A 25309-nucleotide genomic window follows, 5' to 3' on the forward strand; every position below is an offset into this window, starting at 1 on the left:
TGTCTGATAGACTGACTGATTGACTGACAGATTGTGTAGTGGATTCTTTTAAAAGGGTATGAGCTTCAAAAACACACTGGCGAACTTCGGAGTAAGAAGATAACTTTAATAACAGTGCTCTGGGCAGATGACAATTCAGAACAGACACCAGATTGTATCTGAGGAGAAGTGCAATGCAACAATTGTCAGTGATAGTCTTTCTATACAGTATCTCACATGATGTTTGAAAATCAAGCATGCAGGTGTCTTTGCTTCAGATGAGAAATGACCATCCATGACTGGCTGACAACTATTAGAGACACTATTCATAACATTAGAACTCATGGTTAGGCCCCTTTGAACACTTTTTCTGCTGTTTGTAATTGCTTGTAGCAACGTGCACATTCTGTATATAGTACTTTGTATTGAAATGTATTCATAATTATTTGTATTTTAGATATTTTGTATTATGTAAATATGCCTATTTTATATTTATAATCATATTTTTGTATTTCTATTCTATTGTACATGTTTTGTATGCAGGGCACCGCTGAAAAATAGATCTTTTTCACAATGAGAGTAAAGGTTACACTGATGAAGGTCGTTTGACAGAACAATTAACATGACAATTAACTTGACCTAAGTGACCCTGTGACCTAAGTGTGCAGGAAACTGTTTTTCTTAAATATTGCTGTTTGGCTTTTTGGTTGGTTTCTTTTTGGTTGGTTTCTTTTTGGTTGGTTTCTTTCCAAACAAAGTGGTGTCAACCTCATACTGTCGTTCCTCTGTAGAACACGTCACATGACGAGAGGATCCTCCTACCTGAGAAGGACTTCAAGAGGCTCAGGAGGAAGCAGGTGAGAAGAGAAATATCTTCTAGCAGCTAAAACTGACTCTGGTCTGAGGTCCTCTAGCAAATAAAACACCACACTGGTCTGGTCTGAGGGAGGAAGGAAGGGCCAGACTGCCCAGAGGGACCAACCCTAGCGCCACACAGAAACATCTGAGAACATCTCAACCCATCAAACTCAAAACCCTGATTCCAGTCCAAACCCCCCCCAGATTTGAGTGTCACAGTTCATAAGGGTCTCTGTGTCAGCTCTGAGCTCCAGAGGTCTTACCCCCCCCCCCCCCCCCAAATCTCTGTAGCATCTCCATGGATGTGTTCTGCTGAAGATCCTGGACTTCTTCGAGGAGGTTCTTGAGAAGAGAGGAGAACACTTCCACCTGAGATCCTTCATCAGCGGCATGAAGCGCTGCGTAACCATGGTGAGGAACAGGGGGGTCGGGGGGGGGCTAGGGAAACAGGATATCCTGTGGTGGGCGTCGCTGATTTCTTGTCTAAGGTTGCTGTATCGTACAGTAGTAGTATTATTGTTGACACAGTGTTTTCCTCTATGGCTATTTGTGTCCTGGAGGTGTCTCATGGCCTTTCACACAAGATACACAGACAATCACATACTGTATGTCCATGTGGCTGGTATCTAACTGGCCATTGATGACTCATGGCTGGATCCTATTCCATTGCAGAAGGAGAAGAGCCAGAGGTGTGTCTCGTTAGACCGGGAGGCCAATCAGGGCCCACCAGGAAACCAGGTAAGCTCAGCGTTCTAATGTTCTAATGCCAGCAGTTGTGTCTGGGTCTGACCTTTGGCTGTGTTTCAAATCCCAGCCTATTTGATCTGTGTCTGTGTTCCAAAGTCACAGTCTCTGTTTCACCCGTGTTTATGTGGAGTTCAGGTCCCGGCCTCTTCACATCTCCAGCCCGTCTGACCTGTCTGTGTTCATGTGTTTTAGTCCCTGCCTGTCTCTGACCTGAAGCCCAAACAAGTTGCTCTTCATCAGCTGCAGATCCTCCAGTCCACCAGGCAGAAGGTGGGTCATATATCCCTGAGACATTCACATCCATATATCCCTGAGACATTCACAGCCATATATCCCTGAGACATTCACAGCCATATATCCCTGAGACATTCACATCCATATATCCCTGAGACATTCACATCCATATATCCCTGTGACATTCACAGCCATATATCCCTGAGACATTCACAGCCATATATCCCTGAGACATTCAGTACAGCAAGGGTGTAGGTCCCAGTCAAGCAGGGATCATGACAAGAATAGAGAGACAGATATGATAGATGGAGTAGGAGGATATTTGGTATTTCAGCAGCTATTATTGCTGCTGGCTCCAAGATTATGCTCAATACAGATAAACTCCAGTACTCTATTAAATATTGCAAATTTACAAGCTCCAAATTTACAAAATTTACAAATTACACAAAAGGTACCATTTCTATACAGTATAAGATTAAGCTAGGATGGGATATATAAAGGTCTGGATGGATTATGTACATGTTATATATGGATATGAATGAATAAATAAATAACACAGGATGTATTGTCATTTGCGTTGTAAGTGGTTATGTTGTGTATACATACACTTTAGTCATTGCTTGTGTGTGTGTATGTGTGTGTGCGTGCGTGTGTGTTTGTCTGTGTGTGTGTGCGTCCAGCTGTCAGAGAAGGCCACGCTGGACAAGGCCGTGGCAGAGCTGGTGGGTCTCCGTGGTTACATCACGCCCGGTCGCGGCTGGCGTCGCTGGGAGAGAAAGGCAGACAGGAAACAGGGATGACATCATGACCCACGACACGCTGCCGGAGGCAGAGTTATCTTATCTAAACCTATCGTTTATATTTGCGGCGTGCTTATCATGTTTTACAATGTGGCTTGACGTCAATGACTTCATGTTTGCTGTGTGTTTGTTATGTTTGCGATGTGGATTGACATTCTTTTGTATTTTACTGACTTTTGAACAGCTTCCATGATCCAGACTAGCTTCACTCTGAACATGTGTAATGGAGACTTCACCTTCTCCCCCGTATGACTGTGAGGGACTAACTTCTCACTGTTTCGCTCATTAAGTAGGTTCAAATGAGCATAAGGCCTCTGGTGAATACTAGAGCTTCCACTGAGGTTGACGTGGTGGGCGCCTGAACTCCCTACTATGTGTCGTGGAAAAATAAGTTAAGTTAAGTTGAGATCTGTAAAATGCGGTGGAAAACTGACTAATTCTGATACTGAGTGTTTTTTTAATGTCCTTTTCTTGAGTGGAGATAGAATTGAGAGGTATTTTATCACTTGTTCTGAAGTGGGAGAAAGAAGTAGCACTTGACCAAGTGTGCCGTTTACAAACCTGTACTTTCAATGAAAGGTTGAATCCGAGCCAGAGGACGCGGGCGTCCTGGTAAAGACTCATCTGACCACGCAGCTGTGACATTTTTACCATGAAAATATAAATGTGAAGATACAATGAATGTACTATTATTCTGCTTCTGTCCATGTCTGTCTACTGGATTTAACTGTGTGTGTGTGTCACTGTGCACTAATAAAAAGACAGCAGGTGAGGTTATGTGTGTGTATTTAGGTGTTACTCAGTGTGTTTTGGTTGGTATGTCTGTGTGTGTGTGTGTGTGTTTGGGTGAGGGGGTGGGAAACTCCACAGAGGTTGGGCTCACATGGAGGTATTCAGCTCAGTGAAACTGGCAGTAGTAACCTCACAGGCAGCAAGCATGGAGGCCATAGGGGTTACTACAGATATCAATTGCTCAAAGATTGTGTACACACACACACACACCCTAAGACATTAACAGACAGTAACACACTGCAGCACACAGAGATGACAGACATGCAGCCAGGCAAACAGTGAGAGGTCGGTGCTCAGTCAGTCACACTCAGGGCTGCGTGATCAGGGCAGGACAGGGGCAGGACAACCAGGTAAGGGTGGAGTTTTGACTGGAAGTTCCGAAAGGGGGATTTTTTTTACCTCCAGTTTCAATTGTTCTGGTAGAGGGAGGGAGAGAAAGAGAGAGAGAGAGAGAGAGAGAGAGAGGGAGGGAGAGAGATAGGGAGAGAGAGAGGGAGAGAGAGAGAGAGAGAGAGAGAGAGAGGGAGAGCGATTAAGAGAAAGGGAGAGGGAGAAAAGAGAGACACAAGTACAAAGCAAAACAGCCAAGACAAAGTACAGTATACAGTACAGAACACAGCCTGGCTGCAGAACCACAAGCCAGACCTCCCCCATGAAAACCTCTCCTTTTTTATGGAGGAAGTGTGTCTTCTAGGACCAGACTGGACATAAAGGCCAGGCTGATGGAACAGGAGAGGTGTGGAGACAGAACTACGTTTCTTGTTAAACTGTAAAAAAATACAAAGAAGTCTGAAATCCAAGAACTACTCCCCTTTTTGAAAACCCGGCCAGAGGGGAGAGAGCCTGTTCTGTGACAGAAGGACACCAATACTGGTGTATGTTATTGATCCCCAGGGGGCACTTGCAGCATCAGGAGACAAGAAAGTAACACAATCACATACAAATATCAGATACACATTTTGATTTGCTGATATATTTTCATAATAATTGACATTTTATTACCTCCGTTCCAGCAACAGCACAGTGGTTACGGGGGTGTGTGTGTGTTTGCTCGTTCGTTTTTTTGTTCGTTAGTTCGTCTGTTAGCAGGATTACGCAAAAACTACTTGCCCTACTTCACGGTTGATAACGTTCACCAGAGTTCAGGCGTGGCCCGGGGGTCCAAAGACCAGCTGCCCACCCCAGTCTGAGAACCCCCCCCCCCGAGCAGTTACGTTTTGTGTTGCTTGGTTTTGTGTTGATTTATTATTTCATTAAATATTAACTAGATATTAGCTTTATAATTACTATTTTGAGTTCCTTGGCTTGCCCTTTGTCCCCGCCTCTACGAGCCGGTTGTGAGACAGGCATGAGTAACAAGGGCACAATCAGTCACCACAATTTGCCCATAGATGGCGTGTATAAGCAATAAGCAATGCTGGCATTTCTACCCCGTTTGACCAAAACGTATGAAACTTGGTACAAGTTTATGTCTTTCCTCATGCCGAACAAATTTGCCATTTGAGCCTATAATGTCCTCCAAGAGAGATTTTTTCTGTTTCTTCTCAACTTCTCTTATCAAGTCTGATAGGTCTTAAACTTCACATGTATGTGTATGGCTTTACTGACATTTTTTGCTGAATTCAAAAAAAAAAATAAAAAAAAATAAGGGTTTAATTCACTATTGATATATCCTCTTTAATGTCATTTCCAAAACTGTTATTGCTTCTCTAATTTTTATTTAAAATCTTGTCAAACACCTTGGCAATACAAATATGTTCCAGTCATGCCAATTAAGCATCTTAAATTGAATTCATGACAGGGAGAGGAGAAACATGATTTGAATACAACTTTATTGGACATGGACGTAGCTTGACCCATGACCCCTTACCCTAGCCTAGAGCATCTCTCATGACTGGCCCTGCTGGCCTATGACGTCATCCCCAAGATACCCCCCTGAGTGGTCGCGATGCGTCACTGCTGGTAAAAGTCTGCAACGTTTATGATAAACCCCGCCTCTGCCCGCGTAGCGATGCGCCTGGCCTCAGCATGCAGCTCACGGTGTGTGTGTGTGTGTGTACAGGCAGCATGCTCAGTATACATGCGCAGCAGGGGGCTTCACCTCCTGAACTGGGCTTCCACCTTCTCTACTACAGTAAACAGGGTGGGGGTTGTTTCTGATAAAGACACGGCTGCCTGTCAGCCTCAACGCGTCTCTGAGCTGAGCTCTGCCTGTCAGCCATGGCACTGCACACAGGAAGTGAGCGCAGCGACAGAGAGATGCTATTCTCAGAAAGGAAAACCATGGTCTGGTTGAATGATGCATCTGCAAAATTCTCCCACTCTCTACCTCCCCTCTCCCCCTCCCTCTTTCTCTCTCTCGTTGTAGAGCTGCCAGTGACTCGGTGACTCGGGGACAAACAGAAAAACATTCAAACATTCAAAGAAAGGTGCCGTTATCTGTGAAACCAGGTTTCACAGCAGCAGAAACGGCTTACAGTAGGTTCACATACAGTTCGCGTAGTAGAATGTAGTTCAATATCACAACACACACTCACATTGACTCTCTCTCTCTCTCTCTCACACACACACACACACACACACACACGCATTGAGGGCTATATTGGGATCCGAGACCAACAATGGCTAGATTTCCATCTGATATCAGAACCCATAGATCTGATAGGTTTACCAGCAGATGGGGAGAAGAGTCTCAGATCCTCCCCTCTTCTCTCGGTGTTCCTGTCTGTCTGTCTCTCTGTCTCTCTGTCTGTCTCTCTGTCTGTCTGTCTCTCTGTCTGTCTGTCTGTCTGTCTGTCTGTCTCTCTCTCTGTCTGTCTGTCTGTCTGTCTGTCTGTCTGTCTGTCTGTCTGTCTGTCTGTCTGTCTCTCTGTCTGTCTGTCTGTCTGTCTGTCTGTCTGTCTGTCTGTCTGTCTGTCTGTCTGTCTGTCTCTCTGTCTGTCTCTCTGTCTGTCTGTCAGTCTCTCTGTCTGTCTATCTCTCTGTCTATGTGAGAAGCTGAAGGTCAAAGTACTGAAACGTTTACGTAATAAAAACATTTGAATGTGCCAATACAGCCCATGTCGTTCCATAACATGACTTTTCCCTGTCACACTCCTGTCCACAGATAGAAGACAGACAGACAGACAGACAGGCAGCCTTTATTTAGACAGGGAAGAACATACTGAGACCAGGTCTCTTTTACAGATGTGTCCTGCTTACAACATATACAGTAATACAGTAGCAGAGTACAGAAAATACAAAAGTATAGTGACAACATACAGGGGCACAGAGAAGAATAATTCTTAAATGACAATAAGGAAATGACTAGCATCAATGGCATTTACAAACTACAGTCCCACAGGACAACACAGAAGACGTGTTGGTTGAGCAGTCTGGGCGCTCTAGAACCTCTTGGTGTAGAAGAAGAATCCACGGATCAGACGCTAGGTCTTCAGAGATCTCCTCAACCCAAAAAGGGGGGTCTCAAATGACAAGGGTGGCCTAAAATGTGAACGCATGCGCTTGGAAACATGTGAGAGAGGAGTTCGTTCCCCTGTTCGTGTTTCCAACAAGGCCTTGATACGAGCAGCCATGACGTCAGACGTGTCTAGTGAGGACATCCAGCTGTTTCCACGAGCAGGACTGGCAGTTCTGAATATTATGGGATAGTGCTGAGGGTGTGTGGTCTGTATTCTACTAGGCGGAGTGTGGTAGACACTACATATGCATGAAGGCCACGTCACCGAGAGAAAAGTCATTTCCACAGAGAGGAACGGCAGATATGAATGTATTAGGTGGATTGTTGCGGTTTCTATGGGTGAATATGTCATCCAGTGGATGTGTGGTGGATATTATGCATGTATGAGTGAATGCTGGCATGATGTGTTTTCAGGCCTGAACTTTGAACTTTCTCCCTGATCCCCGTACGGCAGGTATGAATGCATGCTTACCAGGTGGTTTGTGGTGCTGTAGAACGATACTAGAATGAGCTGGTAGGACAGGTATGCATGCGTGATCAGTATTCAGGCCCCCCCCCCCCCCAGTGATGCATGTCTGGGGCATTTCCACCAGCTCCCGGCCGCCTCCCTCTCCCAGCGCAGGAAGCAGGAAGTACCGCTTAGGAGGGCCACAGGGCCCCTCAGAGAACCCCACCTGACTAAGACGGCATGGCATTCAGAAACTACAGGAGACACTAGTTCTCATCACTGGTTATTGTGTGTATACCAGCCAGTTACTCGTTAGTTATACTAGTTATTAGATATACAGTAGCTAGGTTCAGTTGGGTTATTGACAGTGTATTAGTAAGGGTCCACTATGTAGCAACTCAATTTAGTAACTGTGGATGATGTAATACCTTACATGTAATAACTGCTGATAATGTAATAACTGCTGATATGATGTAATAAAACCATGAGAGAATATTATGAAGTTATTTCATTATGAGAACAGTAGTGAGTTGCTGCCCACTAGCTCAGTGAGTATCCATGGAGACAGGGGTAGGGGGTTGGGGGTAGGTTATGGTTACGCCTGTAGGTTGTGATGGTATAAGTTTGGCAGCCTAGTTACCTGCAGGCTTTCAGTTTCTGGAGGGAGAGGAGTTTCCCGGCGCGATGGGAAACACTGACGCGGCAGGTGAAACTCACACCACATGAGGGACGCGCAGCGCGCCACAAACACTGAGCTCACTCCCTCCCCGTCTCTCACGTGCGCGCACACACACACGCGCGTGCACGCAGCAAGCACATGCATGCATATAAAGAAACATACGCGCACGCACGTGCACACACACACACACACACACACACACACACAATATTACGGTAACAGACCACCTGGATCCCCAGAGACCACATACAAGCCTCTAATTAGCCTCTAATTATATTATGTGACGGTCTGTTGTCCTCAACACTCAGAGAGACGACTTCCTCTTGACTGGCTCTGTTTACAGGCAGGTTTAGGAGTGTTGTGGCGCCATCTACTGGACACTTGGGTAAGACGGCATATTAAGTGTTTTTTGTCCTGAATGGGAGTGATTGACAGATATCAAACCAGTCACAGCTTCTAACCGGAAACGTTTATTGCGTCAGGATGATTCCAGCAAGGGACAGCATTAAGGGACAGCATTAAGGGACAGCATTAAGGGACAGCATTAAGGGACAGCATTAAGGGACAGCATTAAGGGACAGCATTAAGGGACAGCATTAAGGGACAGCATTAAGGGACAGCATTAAGGGACAGCATTAAGCACAGGGATGACAGGACTGTTCATGGACAGGTACAGTGGATGCAGGTTGGAAACACAGACAGTGAAATACTCAAACTGATTAAAAAACAACAACAACACACAAATAAACAACCTGAAGAGACTGCAGCCGATCAGAAAGCATGCAGCTTGATGGTGACATCACTAAAATCCCAGAGTGCACCGTGAACAACAGGCGTTGTGCGACAGTGAAAAAGAAATGTTAAAGCTAGTGACAGCCGCAAACCTGGGTCTATAACACTGATCAATTACATGAAGGTTTTGAAAGTAATTGAGGTGTGTTTGATTTGCATGGTCAGTTGGCACTATGTACTCGTTGATCCATTGATCCGCTGGTTTCACTGCAAGGGCAGGTTAAATCAAGCTGACCCCGAGTGTATTTGACTGTGTTTGCACATAGTAACTGACTCAGGTCTGTCCGAGGGACAGAAGAAAGTGTCTGTTGAAGGAGATTAACCACAAATCTACAATCACAGATTAGGATTAGGGAATGTAGCAACAGGAAGAGATTGAAATGATCTATTGAGATACATACTTTAGCCAAAAGGGGAAACTAAACTAACGACACAAGTTCACTCCTCGGGTCTCTACAGAAACACTGGCGCTGGTGATTATCCAGATCAGCATGGCGCCGCCCCCGCTGTCGAATCTAACACACCTTCCATCTCCCACAGCGTGACGAGAGTCGTAAAGACAAGCCCATTGTGCTGCTGTTTACCAAATATCCACCAGCCGTCCCCCATCTGTGAACTAGACTGAAAATAAGTCTGCCCTGTAGAACCATCTGTCCCTGTAGGGGAACCCCCTTTAAAACAGGTTCCAGATACAGTGTTCTATATGGAAGCAGATTTCTAATTATAACTCAAAAGGGTTCTACTGTATCTGACCTGAAAAGGGTTCTATCCGGTTCAGTTTATCAGAGGGTTCCCCTACAGGGACAAATGGTTCTACACATAACTTAGTGTGTAAAGACTTTGCCAAAGAGAGAAAAAAATAGTGATGATTTTACAGGTACATTACATCATGGTTTTACATTAGCAAAGGCAAATCCTGTCAATAAAAACCGACTAGGCTATAAATATACAGGGGAACACACGTTTTGTTTTATGGCTGTGCACTTTTCGTTTGGTCTCTTCTTTCATTTGCAGTTTAAATAAACATAAAAAATCAGCTCTTCAAAACTCAACACTAACATTTTCTCTAATACAATAGAAAAAGGATAGTGTTTTTTTGTTTTGTTTTTTACATAAAGTTTCTTTCACATCTCTACAATCATTCTGAAAAACCCACCCAAGCAAGGCATTACACAACAGTTACACAGCAGTTACAATCACACACTATGTAATCACACTATGGCATTATCGCAGTAATAAATAGTGTAATTACAGTGTAATTACTACACAGTTATGAGGACATCATTCCACATACCTGTCCAACCACGATAAGTCACAGCCCCCACTGCTACGGTGTCTCTCCACGGGTGATGTCATCCCAGCGCGACACTTCCTGGTGAACGACACGGCCGGTGCAGATGGCGTCTCGGCGGCGCCGTGATGGAAGATTCCCTGGCGAGGGTCCGCGTTCCGCGTTCCCCCGCTCACCACATGAACCTCTGCACGGCCGTGGAGTCGGGCCAGTGGAAGGTGTTGTTGATGAAGACGTAGAGCGTGGCGGCGTTGACCAGCGTGTAGAGGCCGAGCTCCAGGGCGAGCCGCGGCAGCGAGGGGAGGGGCATGTGCAAGCGGTACAGCAGGTACGGCACGATGAAGTAGCGGAACTCCAGCAGCTTCTGAGGGACTGTGGCGGCCAGCAGGCAGGCCAGGAACGCGGCGGTCCAGAAGGCCGAGCGCGGGCGTAGCGCGTCCAGCAGGTGCCAGCCGGCGAACACGTACGCCGGCGCCAGCAGGAAACGCACTGCCTCGTGCCTCTGGAATACCCGCCTCCACAGGTAGAAGGGGAAGTGGCGGTTGTCGGCCAGGAGGTACTTGTGCGCGAAGGTGAACTTCCAGACCAGGAGCAGCGCGGCGGCCGTCAGGAGCAGGTAGAGGAGGGGGCGGCGCCGCACGCTCTGGAGGAAACGCAGCAGGCGGTGAGGACACAGCGAGGTGGGCAGCGAGAACAACAGGGCGAAGGAGAAGAAGTAGAAAAGCTGGGGGAAGTGGAGGCAGGCCTCGTGGCTGCTCCGGTCACCCACCACCACGCCCCCGTTGAGCGCCACGAAGGCGCCGAACGCCGCCGCCACCGCCGCGTAGGGCCACGCCACCCGCAGGACGGCCCTGACCTGGCCGGCCGAGGTCAGGAACCCCAGGAGGAAGCGCGCCGTCCTCAGGGCCCCGCCCGCCGCCGACGGGGCGGTCTGGCCGGGCGACCGGTCGTCCTTCTTCTTGTTCTGCTCAGCCCGCCAGGCCTCGTCCATCCGCTGGGCCACCAGCGTGCCGGCGCAGAACGCCACCCACACGATGTTGGTCTGGCGGAAGAGGATGGAGCAGGCGCCCAGCAGCGCCGAGGCCTTGTGGCAGCCGTACAGCGTCATGAGGTAGGTGAACAGGATGAGGAAAGTAGATCCGGCGTCGGTGTAGTACAGGAAGTTGAAGAAGTAGAGCACGGGGAAGGTGGAGAGGGACAGGGCGGAGAGCACCCTGCGGGAGGCGGTGCGCGTCTACAAACACACGGCCACAAAAACAACAACAACAACACAATCAACCAAAACAAAGCAGGCCAAGCCACGTGTTTACACCAGTAAACATGTCATCGGAGATTTAACACTAGATTACTAGGCTTAATCTAGTGTCCAGGTAAGTGTCCCTTAATACTCTACACAGATGCGGACAAGCTTCCACAGAAGCATTTCCTGGATCCATCTAAAGTCCCTGCAAACTTCCCTCCAAGTCCTAAACTGTGTTTTGGGGTGCGTTTCATTGTACATGGTATCCATATCCTATACTTATGACAAATAAACCACCATGGGCCTAAGTGTGAACACGTGAAAATTAAAGAACAACTTCCAGCGCCTTCACCCTTCAACCATGATCACATCTAGGAGAACTGCCAATCCGATAGGCTAACTCAGAGGGTGTGAATAAAGCCCGTCTCTAGTGTGGGGGAGTTCAGGGCTACGCGGCGGTCGGTTACCTTGTCTTTGAGGTGCAGCTTACAGAGGATGAGATAGAGCAGGTAGAGGATGCCGCAGTTGAAGAGCAGGTTGACGAAGCGCAGCATGGCCGTGGAGCACACCACCTTCCCCGTCAGGTCAGCCAGCCACACCACCGGCTTGATGACCCCCACCGACACCAGGTACAGGCCAGGCAACGTGGTGATCATCGGGTCCCACTGTGGAGGATGTGACTCAAATGTACCAGTTTCAAGTTTCATTCACAAGAGATTAGATGGATGTAATGTGATAGGGCTGGAAGGCGTGGTCTAGCTATGTTAGGGAGGAGCAGTCTTTAGAATAAAAACTACTAACTACAGCTGGAGGAAACGTCTAGAATTTAATTGGAGCTGGCTATGTGACTAGCCCAACACTGGGACCTGTATCAGTACAGCAGTCAAAGTAGACGTAAAGTTAGTAAAGTTACACGTCCCAGTGTGGGGCTATGTGACTGTGGTAGGCCTACAGTGACAGCTGCATCTGAGATAGGTAGCTACATAAAGACTAGTCTAGCCTGCTGTCAGGAAATAGCCACAATAATGGTGGCTGATCCGTGTTTAGATGTGGCTTAGATGCAGCAGGTCAAAAGGTCGTGCAATCTGTCGCACTATTTCAAAAACATTCAGTTAATCCGACAGAGCGTGTGCAACGCATCTCTATCTGGAGTCAAAGTCAAGCACAACCCATATCAACTGTAGCCTACCTCGCTGAACTTCCCGTAGCAGTATTTCTGGGCTTGAGGAACGTGGAATATTTCGTCCATGTAGGGCTCTCTCTGCTCCCGAGTGATTTTGGAGAACAGCAGACATGAAACCAAAAAGTTGGTACTGCAGAGAGCAGTGAAAATATACCCTTCAAATTTCTCCATCTTTTACGAAATTCCGATCCAAAACAAATGCAAATCTAAAGTTTTCTTTTGAAATACAGTGTACGCTACAGAATTCTTTATTTCACATCCCGCTGAACGATGAATTTTAAGAAATTAGACGACAAATCGAAGCATTTTCGCCAAGTTCAAGCGGTGTGTGAAACGTAGCCTGACCAAAATCATATCCGGTAGTGTTCTTGCAAGGACTTTCAAAATAAAGGTCACGCAAAAACAAATGTAGGCTACTTTTTCTTATTGACTGTGAAAAGATGTAAAAAAAAAAGTGAGCCCTTTGTACCAAATACGATAGAAAAACACACCAAAAATAAAAAATGAATAAGTACAGAAGCAAATCGCTTAATCGATTAAAACGATTTCTTAAAAATAAAAATTCAATTGAAAAATAATTCAACCAGGTTCAATTAGTGAGACTGTGTCCCTTCAATAATGAGGTTGAATGGATTCATGACAGTGAGAGGAAAATTAATATATAATAATATGCCGACAAGTTTATTAACACACCTACGCAGACGACGGAGGATATATTGCACAGCTTTCACAACAGGTGGAACCAGAAAGGTAGCCTAGATCAGGTATCAATTCATCAACCCAACAATCAAATGTTTTGTGCACAAAAGGTGCAATGTTTTTTTAAATGTATATTTTGTGCTTGTATCTTGGAGAGTGTATCTTGGAGAGTGATTCTTGGATGGTGTCACTAAATCATAATTAACAATCGTGCAAGACTATTCAAACTAGTGCACTATAAAACCATTTGTAAGAAGAAGTCTTTGACAAAAAGGTTCGATATAGAACCCCAAGGTTACAAAAATAAACATTTTCAACTCCAGTGCTGTGGGGTTTTATGACCTGAAAAAAGGGTGCTATAAAATATGTCCCTCGTCGTTACTCTATAAAGCACCCTTTTATTGTATAATGGCAATCAGCGCAATTGCCCCAGATGTGCGAATTGGAACCCACTATCTGCACCTCAGTGGAGATAATCAAGTAACGACAGGATTCTCTGAAGGCGGCATCTCTTCGCTCACGATAAACAAACGGAAGAGTTTTGATTTCGACCACGGAGATAGCGCTGGCTGGTCCGTCGGTTGAAAATAGTCGGATTGTGAACATGTGCAATCCAGCTAGTGGTTCCTATTATGCTACTACAGCATGTCAGTTATGCAGAGATAATATTCAATGATTAATGTATAATAGTGGGGTATTATTTAGCAATCATTATGTACGCGAAGTTCTTAAGTAGGATTATTTTTCATCACAAGTCTTGTGAAAGCGGAACCCTAGCTAGCAATTATGTGGTGTGCTACTCTGTTATTGTTCCCCTTATCGCTCTCCATATGAGATGTTCAAGACAGACATTCACTGTATTTGTGTAGTATAGTCGTTGAATTTACTTAATTGTAGATAGTTATGCATTTATCTCAAGAATTGGAGCTCTTCCCCGAGTTCGTTGTCACTCAGTTACTTTTTAAAGATGTCAAAAACGCCGCAGAGTTGAGAAAGAATGCCATGGAGGGACAAATCAATGGTGCCTTGATAAACCCAACGATGGTAACCTAGCGAGCCAACTATAATAATGATGATGCCTTTTTGTTTCTGTTTGAATGTAACATTTGTGAATAATAGTGCTGTTATAAGTTGTGCCCTGTACAAATCTCTGTTGATAAATCTAACGGAAATATGACATGCTCTCAGATTGTAGACCCTTTCCAAGTGCTGGTAGCTGCAAACAAGGCCGTTCACTTACACGAGATCGGAAAAATGAAGACAAAGAACTTGTATTCAGAAATCATCTTCAACCTTTTACCCACAAACAGTGTGAGTGTGGCAGCTAAACATGATAATACTGTATCAAGTTGTCTGGTACACAATATGGATGGTATGTTGGCATAGCAAGCTAGACCATCAATTTATTCTTCCAGCCCCCCTCTCTCTCTCACACACTCTCATACACTGACCACATAATAGTCACTTCTATATGACCTATGGAATAAGTCTTTCTCGTCTGTAGATTTCAGAGGCATTCAAGAGATTTGGGACCTCGGACAGTGACAACTGTGTCCACATAGTTCTGGTCCACTCTAAAGACGCCGTCCAGCTGGTGTCTGACGTCATGGCCAGGGTGGACGGCCAGCAGATTCCTGTTGAACAGGTCTCCACGCTGACGGATTCTGCCAAGATCAAGAAGGTTTGTCTGTCTCTAGTAACTTTCTAGCTCGGCTACCCCCCCTCCCCCCCCCCCCACACACACACACACACCCATGGATCAATACTGTATCTGTCTAACCAATTACTATAATACAGTAAGTAGCCATGTAGTAAATTGCATTTTTCTGACCCCCCCCCCACACACACACACCAGCTCTACAAAGTCACCCCACAGGAGGACCAGTGTGGGGGTCTACTGGAGGCTGTGATCTGCAGGATGGCCGCCAAGGACGTCACACAGAATTAACATACTACAACGACCGTGGTTCATCTTCATTACAAAGCTGTCCTCAAACCTAACTGGCCCGGTGCTTCTCAACAGCTCAAAACATTCAATATTAAATAGAGTTTCTAGGGCTCTCTTTACTGCATCCTCGTGTGGAAGGGGTTGCTAAATGACACATGGTTTGGGTGAATAAGTAGACACAATTTCTGTGATTCAGCCCCACTGACTGATCAACTATGTGCAGTAACAGCCTAGTCTTATAGCATTGGTTTGCATTTCGCCATGACATGCCAAAATCTCACCTGTAAAAAAGAGAAAAGAATAAATGTTGATTTTTATTTTTAACCTGTCATGTTCTTTAACAAGCTACTGTTTGATCTCTGTCTGAATGTTTGGAGAAAGAAAACACATCCTTTATGAGAAATGAAGATAATTGACCAGGAGTGCAAAATGTCCCATATCCCTGATATTGAGGGTATCCACCCAGAGGACAGAAAGCATGTTTCCTCCACGCAGCACCCTGCTCTGTGGTTAACGCCTCTGATTTCTTTGGTATCTGTGCTACAGGCCGACATTGACACCACTAGGATTTTTAGCTGCAACCAGCAGCTCTCTCTCTCTCTATATATATATAGATACATATGTCGCTCTGTCTCTCACTCAGTCGGCCCACAAAAGTGCAATACTCTCGTTTTTGTAGCCTACTCTATAGATCGTCCGTGGCCGCAGCTATTGTGAATTTGCGCCTTTTTGTGAAGATGCACTCCCTCGGGTCATGGTCCTTTGGACAAGAGTGCTGATGATGATCCTCTCAGCCTTTTCCACCAAAGGAACTCTGGTTCTTGAACCGGTTCTGTTCAAAATTCCTGGAACCTTGGTTCTGTCCAGAGAACAGGCCCGCGTTTCGACCAGTTTTGAGCCGAACGTCAGCAGGGGGTGTTGCCCAATGCTCACCGGGTATAAACATCACGGGTAGCTACATCTGACCGAAGCAGAAGAATAAACCTACTGAAGAGAGAAGAAAACAAATACTGTAGCATAATATCTAACAACATGATAGACCACATAGACTAGACTACCTGCGAGCAGCAGTTGAGGGATCATGGCAATTTTGCCTTTCACTGCTTTAAACTTTAACACAATGTTGTAGAAAATAAAGTTTTCTTTATTAAACCAATGACATGTTCCTGATACATTCTCCTAAACAAGTCAACACTTGAGACATGTAAACATGCTGTCAGATTTACCAATGTGAAATTAAAACACCTGACAGAGGTTAAAGTAGCCTACAGTAGGCCTCTGAACACAGAATACATGTAAACAAAAAAGACAGATTAACAAACTTCATCAAAATGTACAACCTCAACACTTGGTTTAAGTAGACATGCGAACAATTAAATGTAAACACAAACAGATGTACAAATTTACTACCGACACCTGATTTAACCTGTTTTAGGTAGGCCTACAGTATGGTCATTTCTGACTGCTGCTCTGACTGCCAACTGCCTCTATTGCAGACACCATCCTCTCAACCAGCCCTAGCATAGTGTTGTAAGAGGTCTGCATCATCTCCATCATTCTCTCTTCTCTCTCCTCAGCCCTCTCATTTGCTCTCTGCATATATCCAAGGACATCCTGGATGTCCTAGTAAGTAAGTAAGTAAGTAAGTAAGTAAACCTTTATTTATAAAGCACATTTCACACGACAGCAGTCGACCAAAGTCTTGTCTCTTCTTCTTTCCTGAGTGGAATAACAGCATTAAAGACAACTTTCAATACGGAATGATTTTGTTAAAAATGGAAGGAGGTCCTGTCCCACAAACATAGGCCCAATCTCAAACCACCCCCTAAACCCTCGCCCTATCCACTCCCCCTCCGTTTGCGCGTTCACGCCGAGCTTCGCCATGTTAAGGGCCGTCCCAAACCAATTAGCGCGGAGTGCGCTTGGAGTGCGAGTGGGCTGTCAACCAAGCCCCCAGGATCAGCTTGGCGCATTGAAGCCACCATGGGCTTTCAGGCCAAGCCCGGTATTGCAAGGCACGTCACGGCATGCGGCCCAAGAACCTTATTTCCCATGTTAGTGGATGATGATAGATAGGGCTAGAAAAGGAAAACAAAATTTTTCTGGGTATCATTCAGCATCAGAGACCAATCTTATCAATATAAACTTTTAATTCAATGGGGTTTTGGGGTTTTTGAAGCCACCAATACCTGTATCGAGCCATTTAAACATGTGCTGTGCACGAGCCTCGGGGACGCTGGGCGCGCGTTCGTGAGTCCTGCGAGCTCGGGAAAGCACGTCACCATAGGAAGACCCGCCCTACTCTGCCTCTGATTGGATAGGAAGTCATGTAATGACGTCGGCTAACATGCTAAGCTTTTAGCAATGAAGCTTATGATCATGCTAATCATAGATATGAACGTATGTCTATGATGCAAATGATCATGACATGTGGTTACTTTAGGACATCGTTGGAAAAGATCTAGAGGGTAAGTGGGTCAATGTTGAATAACTTAGCTAACATTATCTAATGTTACATTTCTTTATATTAACATCAACTATATTGATAGGCTAGGGAGCTATGCTAACGGTAGCTAATGCTAACGGCTTAGGGTTAACGTTAGTTAATGCTAATGTTACGTTCGGAGGTCTCAGATGTATTTCAATTTTAACAATGTTGAGCATGATCAATGTGACATTGTTCATACATTGATTACAGTCTGTAATCTTGTCTGGCATTATTTAGCTATAGTGGGCTGATGCTTGCTGCTGCTACTATAGCATTTGCCACATTATACATCAAATTAATCAAGCATAGTTAGTGTTATTACCTGAAGGCATTATTACCATTGCAAGTAAGCATGCCATGTATATGCCATGCCTGGAAATCAAATTCATAGTGTAATTATTCCCCATCATAGCTCATTGTACACTGATATAATCATTCTCCTTGCCTTTGCTAATACTCATCTCTTTTATCAAACTTTGTGCTAGGAAAGAAATCTGGCTGTGATTCGTCACTAGTGCTCATCCAGGCTGTTGTCATCTCCCGCCTGGACTCCTGCAACTCCCTACTTGCTGCCATCCTGCAGCGTTGGCCATCAGACTCCTGGAGAAAGCTGCTGCTGACCTGGTGTTCAACGGCCCCATGCTCTTCCACACAACTTCCCTACTCCGTTCTCAGCACTGGCTCCCTGCGCTGTCCCATCCAGTTTAGGACTGTGATGCAAGCCTACAGGGCAAATGAACAGCTCCCTCCGACCTCCAGGCTGTGGTCAAGCTCTGCTGCCTTGAGGTGATTGGTTCCCCAGTTGCTCCAAGCCCCCCTACGGCAGATTGGCCTGGCCATGGCTTTTTTCTGTCCTGGCCTCACAATGGTGGAATGAACTGTGCACTGATGTCAGAACAGAGCCAATAATACACACTGTTCATAGTGAGCCTAGTTATTATTGATTAACTTGGACTGTTTCCTCTCTCCTTGTCAGTCATTAAAATATGTTCAGTGTTTCACAATACTGATGTATAACATTTCATTATTTTGTCTCAGACCATTTCTGAAACAATCATCAGTGTCAGTATACATTTCCCTCCAATGTTATTGCTTGCCCATTTTTAACCATTTAACTAACACTGTACAAACGAATTGCACAACTATAGTATTTTCTAGGTATAGCCTACTTCTCCACTTTCTCTTAATGTTGGTATGAAATGGCAGTCAAACTATGCAATGATGTTCCACACTGTTTCCACCCAAATTCCCAACAAATGTGGCCACCACACTGTTCAGGACATTCACAGGTCTTGCTCTCAGGGATCGGTAAAAGAAAGGGACATGGTTCCTCCATAATGTGCTAAGGCTCTGCTTAGATCAAAGGCTTGGTCATCAGAAAATATCACAAAGACAGTGATCACAAAACAATTAAAAACATGTCACCAGTGTATGCCTTAACCCTAGTCAAATTTCTAGTATGTGTGAACCATATACATGGCAGTAAACAGATCTTGAGTCATACAAACTGGAGGATGCTTGACCCATACAAACTACTTTAACTCAATTTCAATAAACAACTTCAAAATATGGCAGACAGAAGAGCTGAGCAGACTTGGTAGATGACTGGATGATCTTACAGAGAACCAAGGGAAATTGACTGGTATTAATGCTAAGAGTAATGAGGGATGAGGTGCAGCTGGGCAGAGTGGAGACAGGTGGCAGGTGATGCAGGAGATGGGAAGGTGAGTAGGCAACAACCAAGCATGAACAGGAACTGGACCACTGGCTCCCCTTGACTGTCCAACCCATCCATCAGCGCCAGCAGAGTGGACACGATAGAGCCAGAGAGAGAGAGACAAATGCAACGCAAGGTTAGTTTAGTTCCAATCGCCCATGTGCAACATCAATCAAGTACGCAGCCAAGCTGAAGAACCGAGTTACATCAGAGGCGGAGCGAGGCGGTGGCTCCGTGACAGACAGGCCTCACCTGTGTATCTGGTCCTGTCTGCTGGAGCATACTGGGGCCAGCCGGTCTATCTTGTGGAAGAAGATGAAGGAGGGTCTCATTAGGTTGACCTGGGGAGAGACCAACAAACAGCCATCACAAGCTCTCAGTCAACACTGAGGATGATGGTCAGGTGTCCTGTCCAATAATTATACCCCCCTCCCCCAACCGCCACAGTTGCCCCATTGGCTAACCTGGTCAAAGAGAAGGCAGAGCTGATTATGTGTTCTGATTCACCAACCCACTTGCTAAGGCAGTCAGCTCCTTTCCTTATAGACACCTTTGTGTTTCCCTGCCTACACTCGTTAGTCTGCACCCGCGCCACTGGGGTCTTGCCTGTACTTGGGGGACTGTAGATCAGAGCACTACACATCTGTAGGTGGGGGGGGGTTGGGGGGAGTATGTGAAAAACAGGGACTTCACAAGACAGCTCAAATTAGACAAGACAGCTTAAATACGGCTGGGTCTTCATATGTTTACTGGAGCAACGTACTGTAGTGTGGTCTCACCTAGGAGGTTCTTCTATCAGGTGATCGAACACAGAGGGGTTGCTCTGCTTCCTGTTCACTGACTGAAAAAGCAATCACAGTGGGATTTAGTGATATCATTATGCACATCAGGAATTCATTATCTCATCTAGTCAGTCAAAAAATGATTTTGTCCTCACCAATAGGTGGCGCCTCATATCACTGCATTTATCTTTTAAAACAGCAAACACTATGTGTAAATAAGGTTTTAAACTTCACCAACATCATTATAAATAATCAGCCCCTATGGCTGGATACAGGCGCAGCAGAAGTCGAGGGTGACAGTACTAGGTTTTTTAGCTGGCAGGTGCCCATCAGGCTCAGTGAATATCTGGTTGAACTGGTTTAAACTCTGTCCTCAGTATTAGTACTGCCCATGTGCACAATTGATTCGCTAGCTTTTCATTGGGATAGCTGGTGGCAGTGTTCTAGAAAGGTGGTCATGTGCGTTCCTAAGTCAGAGGACCCGGGTTTGAACCCAGTGTGGGCAAGTGTGGTGGAATCAATACACCTGTTACAATCGCAGGAATTTTATGGGAAGGAAGGGGCTTCTTTTTTCTTTTTTTTTCTAAAGGTTTTGTACCTTCAATATTAGACACTTAAGCAAACAGAAAAACACAAAACACAACTATAAAAGGCCTGGCTTGGTTTAAAGCCCACTCACCACGTCAAGGTGCAGGCCAAGAGTGGGGACACGACAATCACTAACAGACAAACCCTGACAAATACACATGTAAAGACATGTAAAGAAACACATAAAAACATATAGACTATACATATAGAAATAGATATACATATAGAAATAGAACTTTGGGGCAATAACAAACCACAAGCATTTTTTTTTTTTTTTAGTATTTTGTTAAACATATATATAATTAAAGAATATTTTTTTGGGGTTTTATGTTTTTAATTGTTGGCATTTCATTAAACATATACATAAACAATTTTAAACAGCAACATAAGGGCACTCTATTAAAGGGACGGTTCTTGCAGAGGTCACGGGTCGGATACGCTGTTTGGATATTCCTAAGGAGATTCATGTTCAACTAAGCCTTGTGCTCCGTTATGCGAGCTCCAAGACTACAAATGAACAGTCTCTTGTTGAGATTTTTTGCAGTTGCAAGTGCTGTGTAAAAACTTGTGCTCCGTAATGCGAGCTCCAAGTATTACAATGAACACTGTTTTTCTGTTCTTCCAAAAAAGTTGGGTTCCGTTATGCAAACTCCAACAACTTCATTCAGGTACAGATACTGAGTATATTGTCTGGAAGGTGGTTTGGGATGTTGCTCTCCATGTTCATTAACAGTTTTCCACAGTTGAAGATTATGGTTGCTCAAGTGTAAACTACAGTCATGGCATCACACAAATAAAAGACACATTTAAATAAAGACACACAAATATATATCGACAAAAGAAACATAAACAATACAAGACGCACAAGGAAATACACACAAACACACACTTAAAATGGGACGCATGACTAGAAACAACCCTCTCAGTGATGTACACTACTGGTGATGAAAATGGACCAGCTTTGTTAATTTATTCCTCACAATGTCCTTTGTCATCCTCTCCGTTTCTCGTCTCGCCAAATGGTGCATCCTTATTGTGCAGTATATGGAGGATGCCATTTTCACCAGGAGATGTACATGATTGTCTTCAACCGTGGTTTCAAACATGTGGTTGTGCAGCTCTGGGAACAATGTCTTCTCAGCACTGTAATCCAGGACTTGAGCGACGATGGCTGATGCTAAGCCACGTCCCTGGGGGAGCTTGCCGGAGGTTGTTCTCAAAATCCTTTGAAAGCAACGCTCTGACTCTGTGCACACGGCAACTATCCCTGGAGATGGTTTTTGCAAACCTCCACGATTCTTCAAGAGGATGAAGGGATGCTCAATGGACTCACAAGTGAGAGCTTCAGCGCAAGGCATGCAGTTGTGTTTTTCTTTGATCTTCTTCACCACGAAGCCAGCGATGTAGTTGATAGCAGCATCCTTGTATTCGGACACTGCATCAACATCTGGGCAGAGCTGGTAATCATGGTCGACCTCTGCATGCTCCACAGGCTTCAGGTCAAACCTACGCGCGGTGTTTGCTGACGCAGGTGTGGCCTCCATGATGCTGGTATCGTCACGGAGTATGCAATTGCCTGTTCCTGTCTTAACTTGCAACTTCACCAGAAGACGCTTGTAGGCAGCTGTGAACTGTCTTGCTGTGGGATTGTTGTTGAATCCACCACGAGCTCTGATAGAGGAGAAGAACAGTTCCAGGTGATCTTGGCTCAGCTTGTAAGTGAGGAGGTAACGGCATTGGGCATCTGGCTGACAGACTACCTCTTGGAAAATATTCCACACACTTGCACAACTGGCAATGAAGCCAACTATACATGTTTTTCTTCTGCCAGAATGCATTGGGATGCCTTTGTCATTCTTCAGTTCCAAGAGAGACCTTTGGGCCTTCTGCAGGATTTGTTGGACCCGGTCTTTGTTAGATGTCCTCATGGGTGCTTTGTATCCTTTTCCTAAAGGGTTCCTGCTGTTGAGGACATCGAAGGCAGCATCAATGGTTCTCAGGAACTCCACTGTCTCCTCACACCCTCTGAACTGTGGCAGATGCAGCTGTGTATTGCAATATTCCAGAGCATCTGCCACACTGCTGCTGAAAACCTGAGCTGCAAGCTTGACCTTCATCTTCTGTTTCTCCCACCGTATATGAGCCATTTTTAACTTGTTTCCAAGTCGCAGTCCCTCTTTCTCTTGAAGTTTGTTTAGCTCCTGTATGTACTGCCAGCTAATTTTTCCTCTTGGAGTTTGCAGTGTACCTCCTTCAGCCAACGCGTTTCTCAGTAGCTTCAGCATGTGGCACACATCCAGTACCACATGAACCACTTGTGATGGATCTGCAGGATGTGGGAAAGATGATCTCATGTTATGGACATCCAAGTCGGCTCCGAGGGCTCTCAACATGGCGAAGTGGCATGATGGTCCATCGCACGTCAAGGAGACTGTACGAACTCCGATGCCATGGAGTCGCTGAAGGCATTCGTTGATGATATTTGAACGCTCTACTCCAGTCAGTCCATCAATAAGGAAATAGGCTACTGGGATTTTCCAGGATTCGTCGATTGCAACAACCATGAGGACCAGGGCATCTTTGGCTGGTGGTAGGCTATCATCAACAGTGCCACAGCCAAGGTCCACATATCCATGGAATTTTCCAGCAGCATATTCCACGTGCTTCCGTATGGCAACTTCATCCATCATGAGGGCACACAGGGTCTCTTTTCCATCCTTCTTCCTGTCCTTCACATGTGTCTCAATAGCAGAAAAGGCAGGTTTTGTGAATCCAGGGTCTGCTGAGATGTTGCTGTACCAGGTCCGGATGGTGTCGGGATGGGGCAAAAAAAGGTCAAAACTTTCACGCACAAAAGCATAAGCCTTGGCGGAATAGAAGTGCAGAGTCATCGCAAATGAACGCAATTCCTCTGACACTTTTGACTTTTTTCCTTCCGCCACTCTGGTGAGTAGCTCCTTTGACACTCCACTGAAGGAGTTCTCCAGCATCTCTGCACAGCCTGTAGAAATCAGCATTTTCTGCTTGAGCTCATTGATGACCTCAGATAAACTGGACACTCTTTTCTGCAGTCTTCTAGTCTTCTGCTGCTCCAATTTCAGTTTTTTTCTAGAGGTTTCCAGTATGTCCTTGGCTTGACGCTTCAAGGATCTGGGAGATTCCATCACTGCATAGTTGTGGTCATCACTGTTTGATTTTGTGGCTTCAGACACGTGATCATGTACCGCACAGTCCTGTACCTGTAATTCCTCAACTTCCAATTCCACAGCTGTATCATTGTGCTGTGGGACTACAATTGACACTGTGTCATCATGCAGTTCCTCCATCACAAGGATGTCACTACAATCCAATTTTTCAGTGACATTTGCGTCCTCGTTAGCACTAACAAACACAGTGCAGTAACTGTGGTCATTTTGTACAGTGACACTTACCTCTGCACTTACCTTAGGTTCCGGGGATGCTGTGGTGTCTACAGAGAAGTTGAAAATTGTGGGGACAGCTGTTGAAATTAGTTTTTTTCTCCCACTGCTGTTGTCGAAGCACTCCTCTGCAAAATGTTGGGCACATATCCGGGAATTTCTGTTTGGCATCCAATTCTTGCGTCTTACATTATGGATCCACTGACACAGCCGTGCCCGGTCATTGGATGGAAAGCTGTGGAGAAGTTGTGTTGAGTTATAATGGCACACTATCATGCAGAGAACAAACAGTGTGTGGCATGTGTTAATGTAGGCTACTCTTTCTTCCCAACCAAAAGTATTGTTTCCCTTCCTTTCTTAAACCTAAGCCCCCCCCCCCCCCCCCCCAATATCTGCCCTTACCAAACCACATACATAAAGTATTTACTTAATCGTCATAGAACTTTTTGATGGAATGCCACATTGCATATTATTCCTTATCAACTCGAGCTACATTTTGCTCACCACAGACTGATGTTAATTAGGCCTATGACTTTTCTGAATTACACCAGTTAGTTATTCATTTGTTTGGATGACTTCTACACAAATTAGATAGATATGGACTGTAGACTACAATAATAGATTGGTTCAGGATTAGATATGTGAAATAGCAGCCACGAACTCAGCGGGTTATCCGAGATGCGGTAGCAGCGGCCAAAGCTCCTGCTGGCGGGGAGTGAAGCTCTTCAACTCGCTTGTCACTGGCTCCCTGGAGGAATTTAGCCTGGCTGCAATAACGTTATCGCGAACGGAATGAATACCATCTACTAGCAAACAAAACATGTTCAGTTATATTTAACCTGTTAAAACTAAGATGCCTGGATGAAAAAATAATTTCTCCAATGGATATATTTGACAAAAACAGGTTAATATGCAAGCCGGTTTTCATTGCTAAATCAAAGCGGGGAGAGCCGAGAACGTGCGTCTACATTTCACATAAAGGTGAACCTTTTCGTGGACGCGCGTCGGACAGAAAAGCTCAACTGCGCAAGTACAAAAGTCACCGGAAATAGTCAAATGACTACAAATCTAGCCAAGATGGCGCGGTTCAATAGGCCATAGATTTCGAATCCCTGGGGCTTGGTGCAAGCTCCCGATAGCCGAAGCAGGAAGTGCACGTGCCAAA

General features: G+C 45.3%; 2 protein-coding genes across 2 annotated transcripts; one reads left to right on the forward strand and one right to left on the reverse strand.

Moving 5' to 3' along the window:
* Positions 1 to 8485: 8485 nt before the first annotated feature.
* On the reverse strand, positions 8486 to 12847 carry alg10 (ALG10 alpha-1,2-mannosyltransferase). Its single transcript, XM_084447595.1, has 3 exons — positions 12510 to 12847; positions 11788 to 11985; positions 8486 to 11314 (listed from the first exon to the last, which is right to left on the reverse strand). The coding sequence occupies exons 1-3, from the start codon at positions 12672 to 12674 to the stop codon at positions 10253 to 10255; spliced, it is 1425 nt and encodes a 474-aa protein (XP_084303721.1). The 5' UTR covers positions 12675 to 12847; the 3' UTR covers positions 8486 to 10252.
* A 1198-nt stretch (positions 12848 to 14045) lies between these two features.
* On the forward strand, positions 14046 to 15474 carry tprkb (Tp53rk binding protein). Its single transcript, XM_084447608.1, has 4 exons — positions 14046 to 14246; positions 14391 to 14513; positions 14707 to 14883; positions 15058 to 15474. Exons 1-4 carry the CDS (start codon positions 14106 to 14108, stop codon positions 15148 to 15150), a joined length of 534 nt encoding a protein of 177 aa, XP_084303734.1. The 5' UTR covers positions 14046 to 14105; the 3' UTR covers positions 15151 to 15474.
* Positions 15475 to 25309: the final 9835 nt, after the last annotated feature.

The sequence above is a fragment of the Borostomias antarcticus genome (assembly GCF_949987555.1).
Source record: "Borostomias antarcticus genome assembly, chromosome: 13".
NCBI lineage: Eukaryota > Metazoa > Chordata > Actinopteri > Stomiiformes > Stomiidae > Borostomias > Borostomias antarcticus.

What these genes read in the sequence shown, in the direction of transcription:
- tprkb (XM_084447608.1), top strand. Translation starts at nt 14,106, where the DNA reads ATGCATTTATCTCAAGAATTGGAGCTCTTCCCCGAGTTCGTTGTCACT. An exon ending in CCTTGATAAACCCAACGATG is followed by an intron (nt 14,247 to 14,390) that starts GTAACCTAGCGA and finishes ACATGCTCTCAG; the next exon opens with ATTGTAGACCCTTTCCAAGT. An exon ending in ACCTTTTACCCACAAACAGT is followed by an intron (nt 14,514 to 14,706) that starts GTGAGTGTGGCA and finishes TCTCGTCTGTAG; the next exon opens with ATTTCAGAGGCATTCAAGAG.
- alg10 (XM_084447595.1), bottom strand. Translation starts at nt 12,674, where the DNA reads ATGGAGAAATTTGAAGGGTATATTTTCACTGCTCTCTGCAGTACCAAC. An exon ending in GCTACGGGAAGTTCAGCGAG is followed by an intron (nt 11,986 to 12,509) that starts GTAGGCTACAGT and finishes CATCCTCCACAG; the next exon opens with TGGGACCCGATGATCACCAC. An exon ending in AGCTGCACCTCAAAGACAAG is followed by an intron (nt 11,315 to 11,787) that starts GTAACCGACCGC and finishes GTGTGTTTGTAG; the next exon opens with ACGCGCACCGCCTCCCGCAG.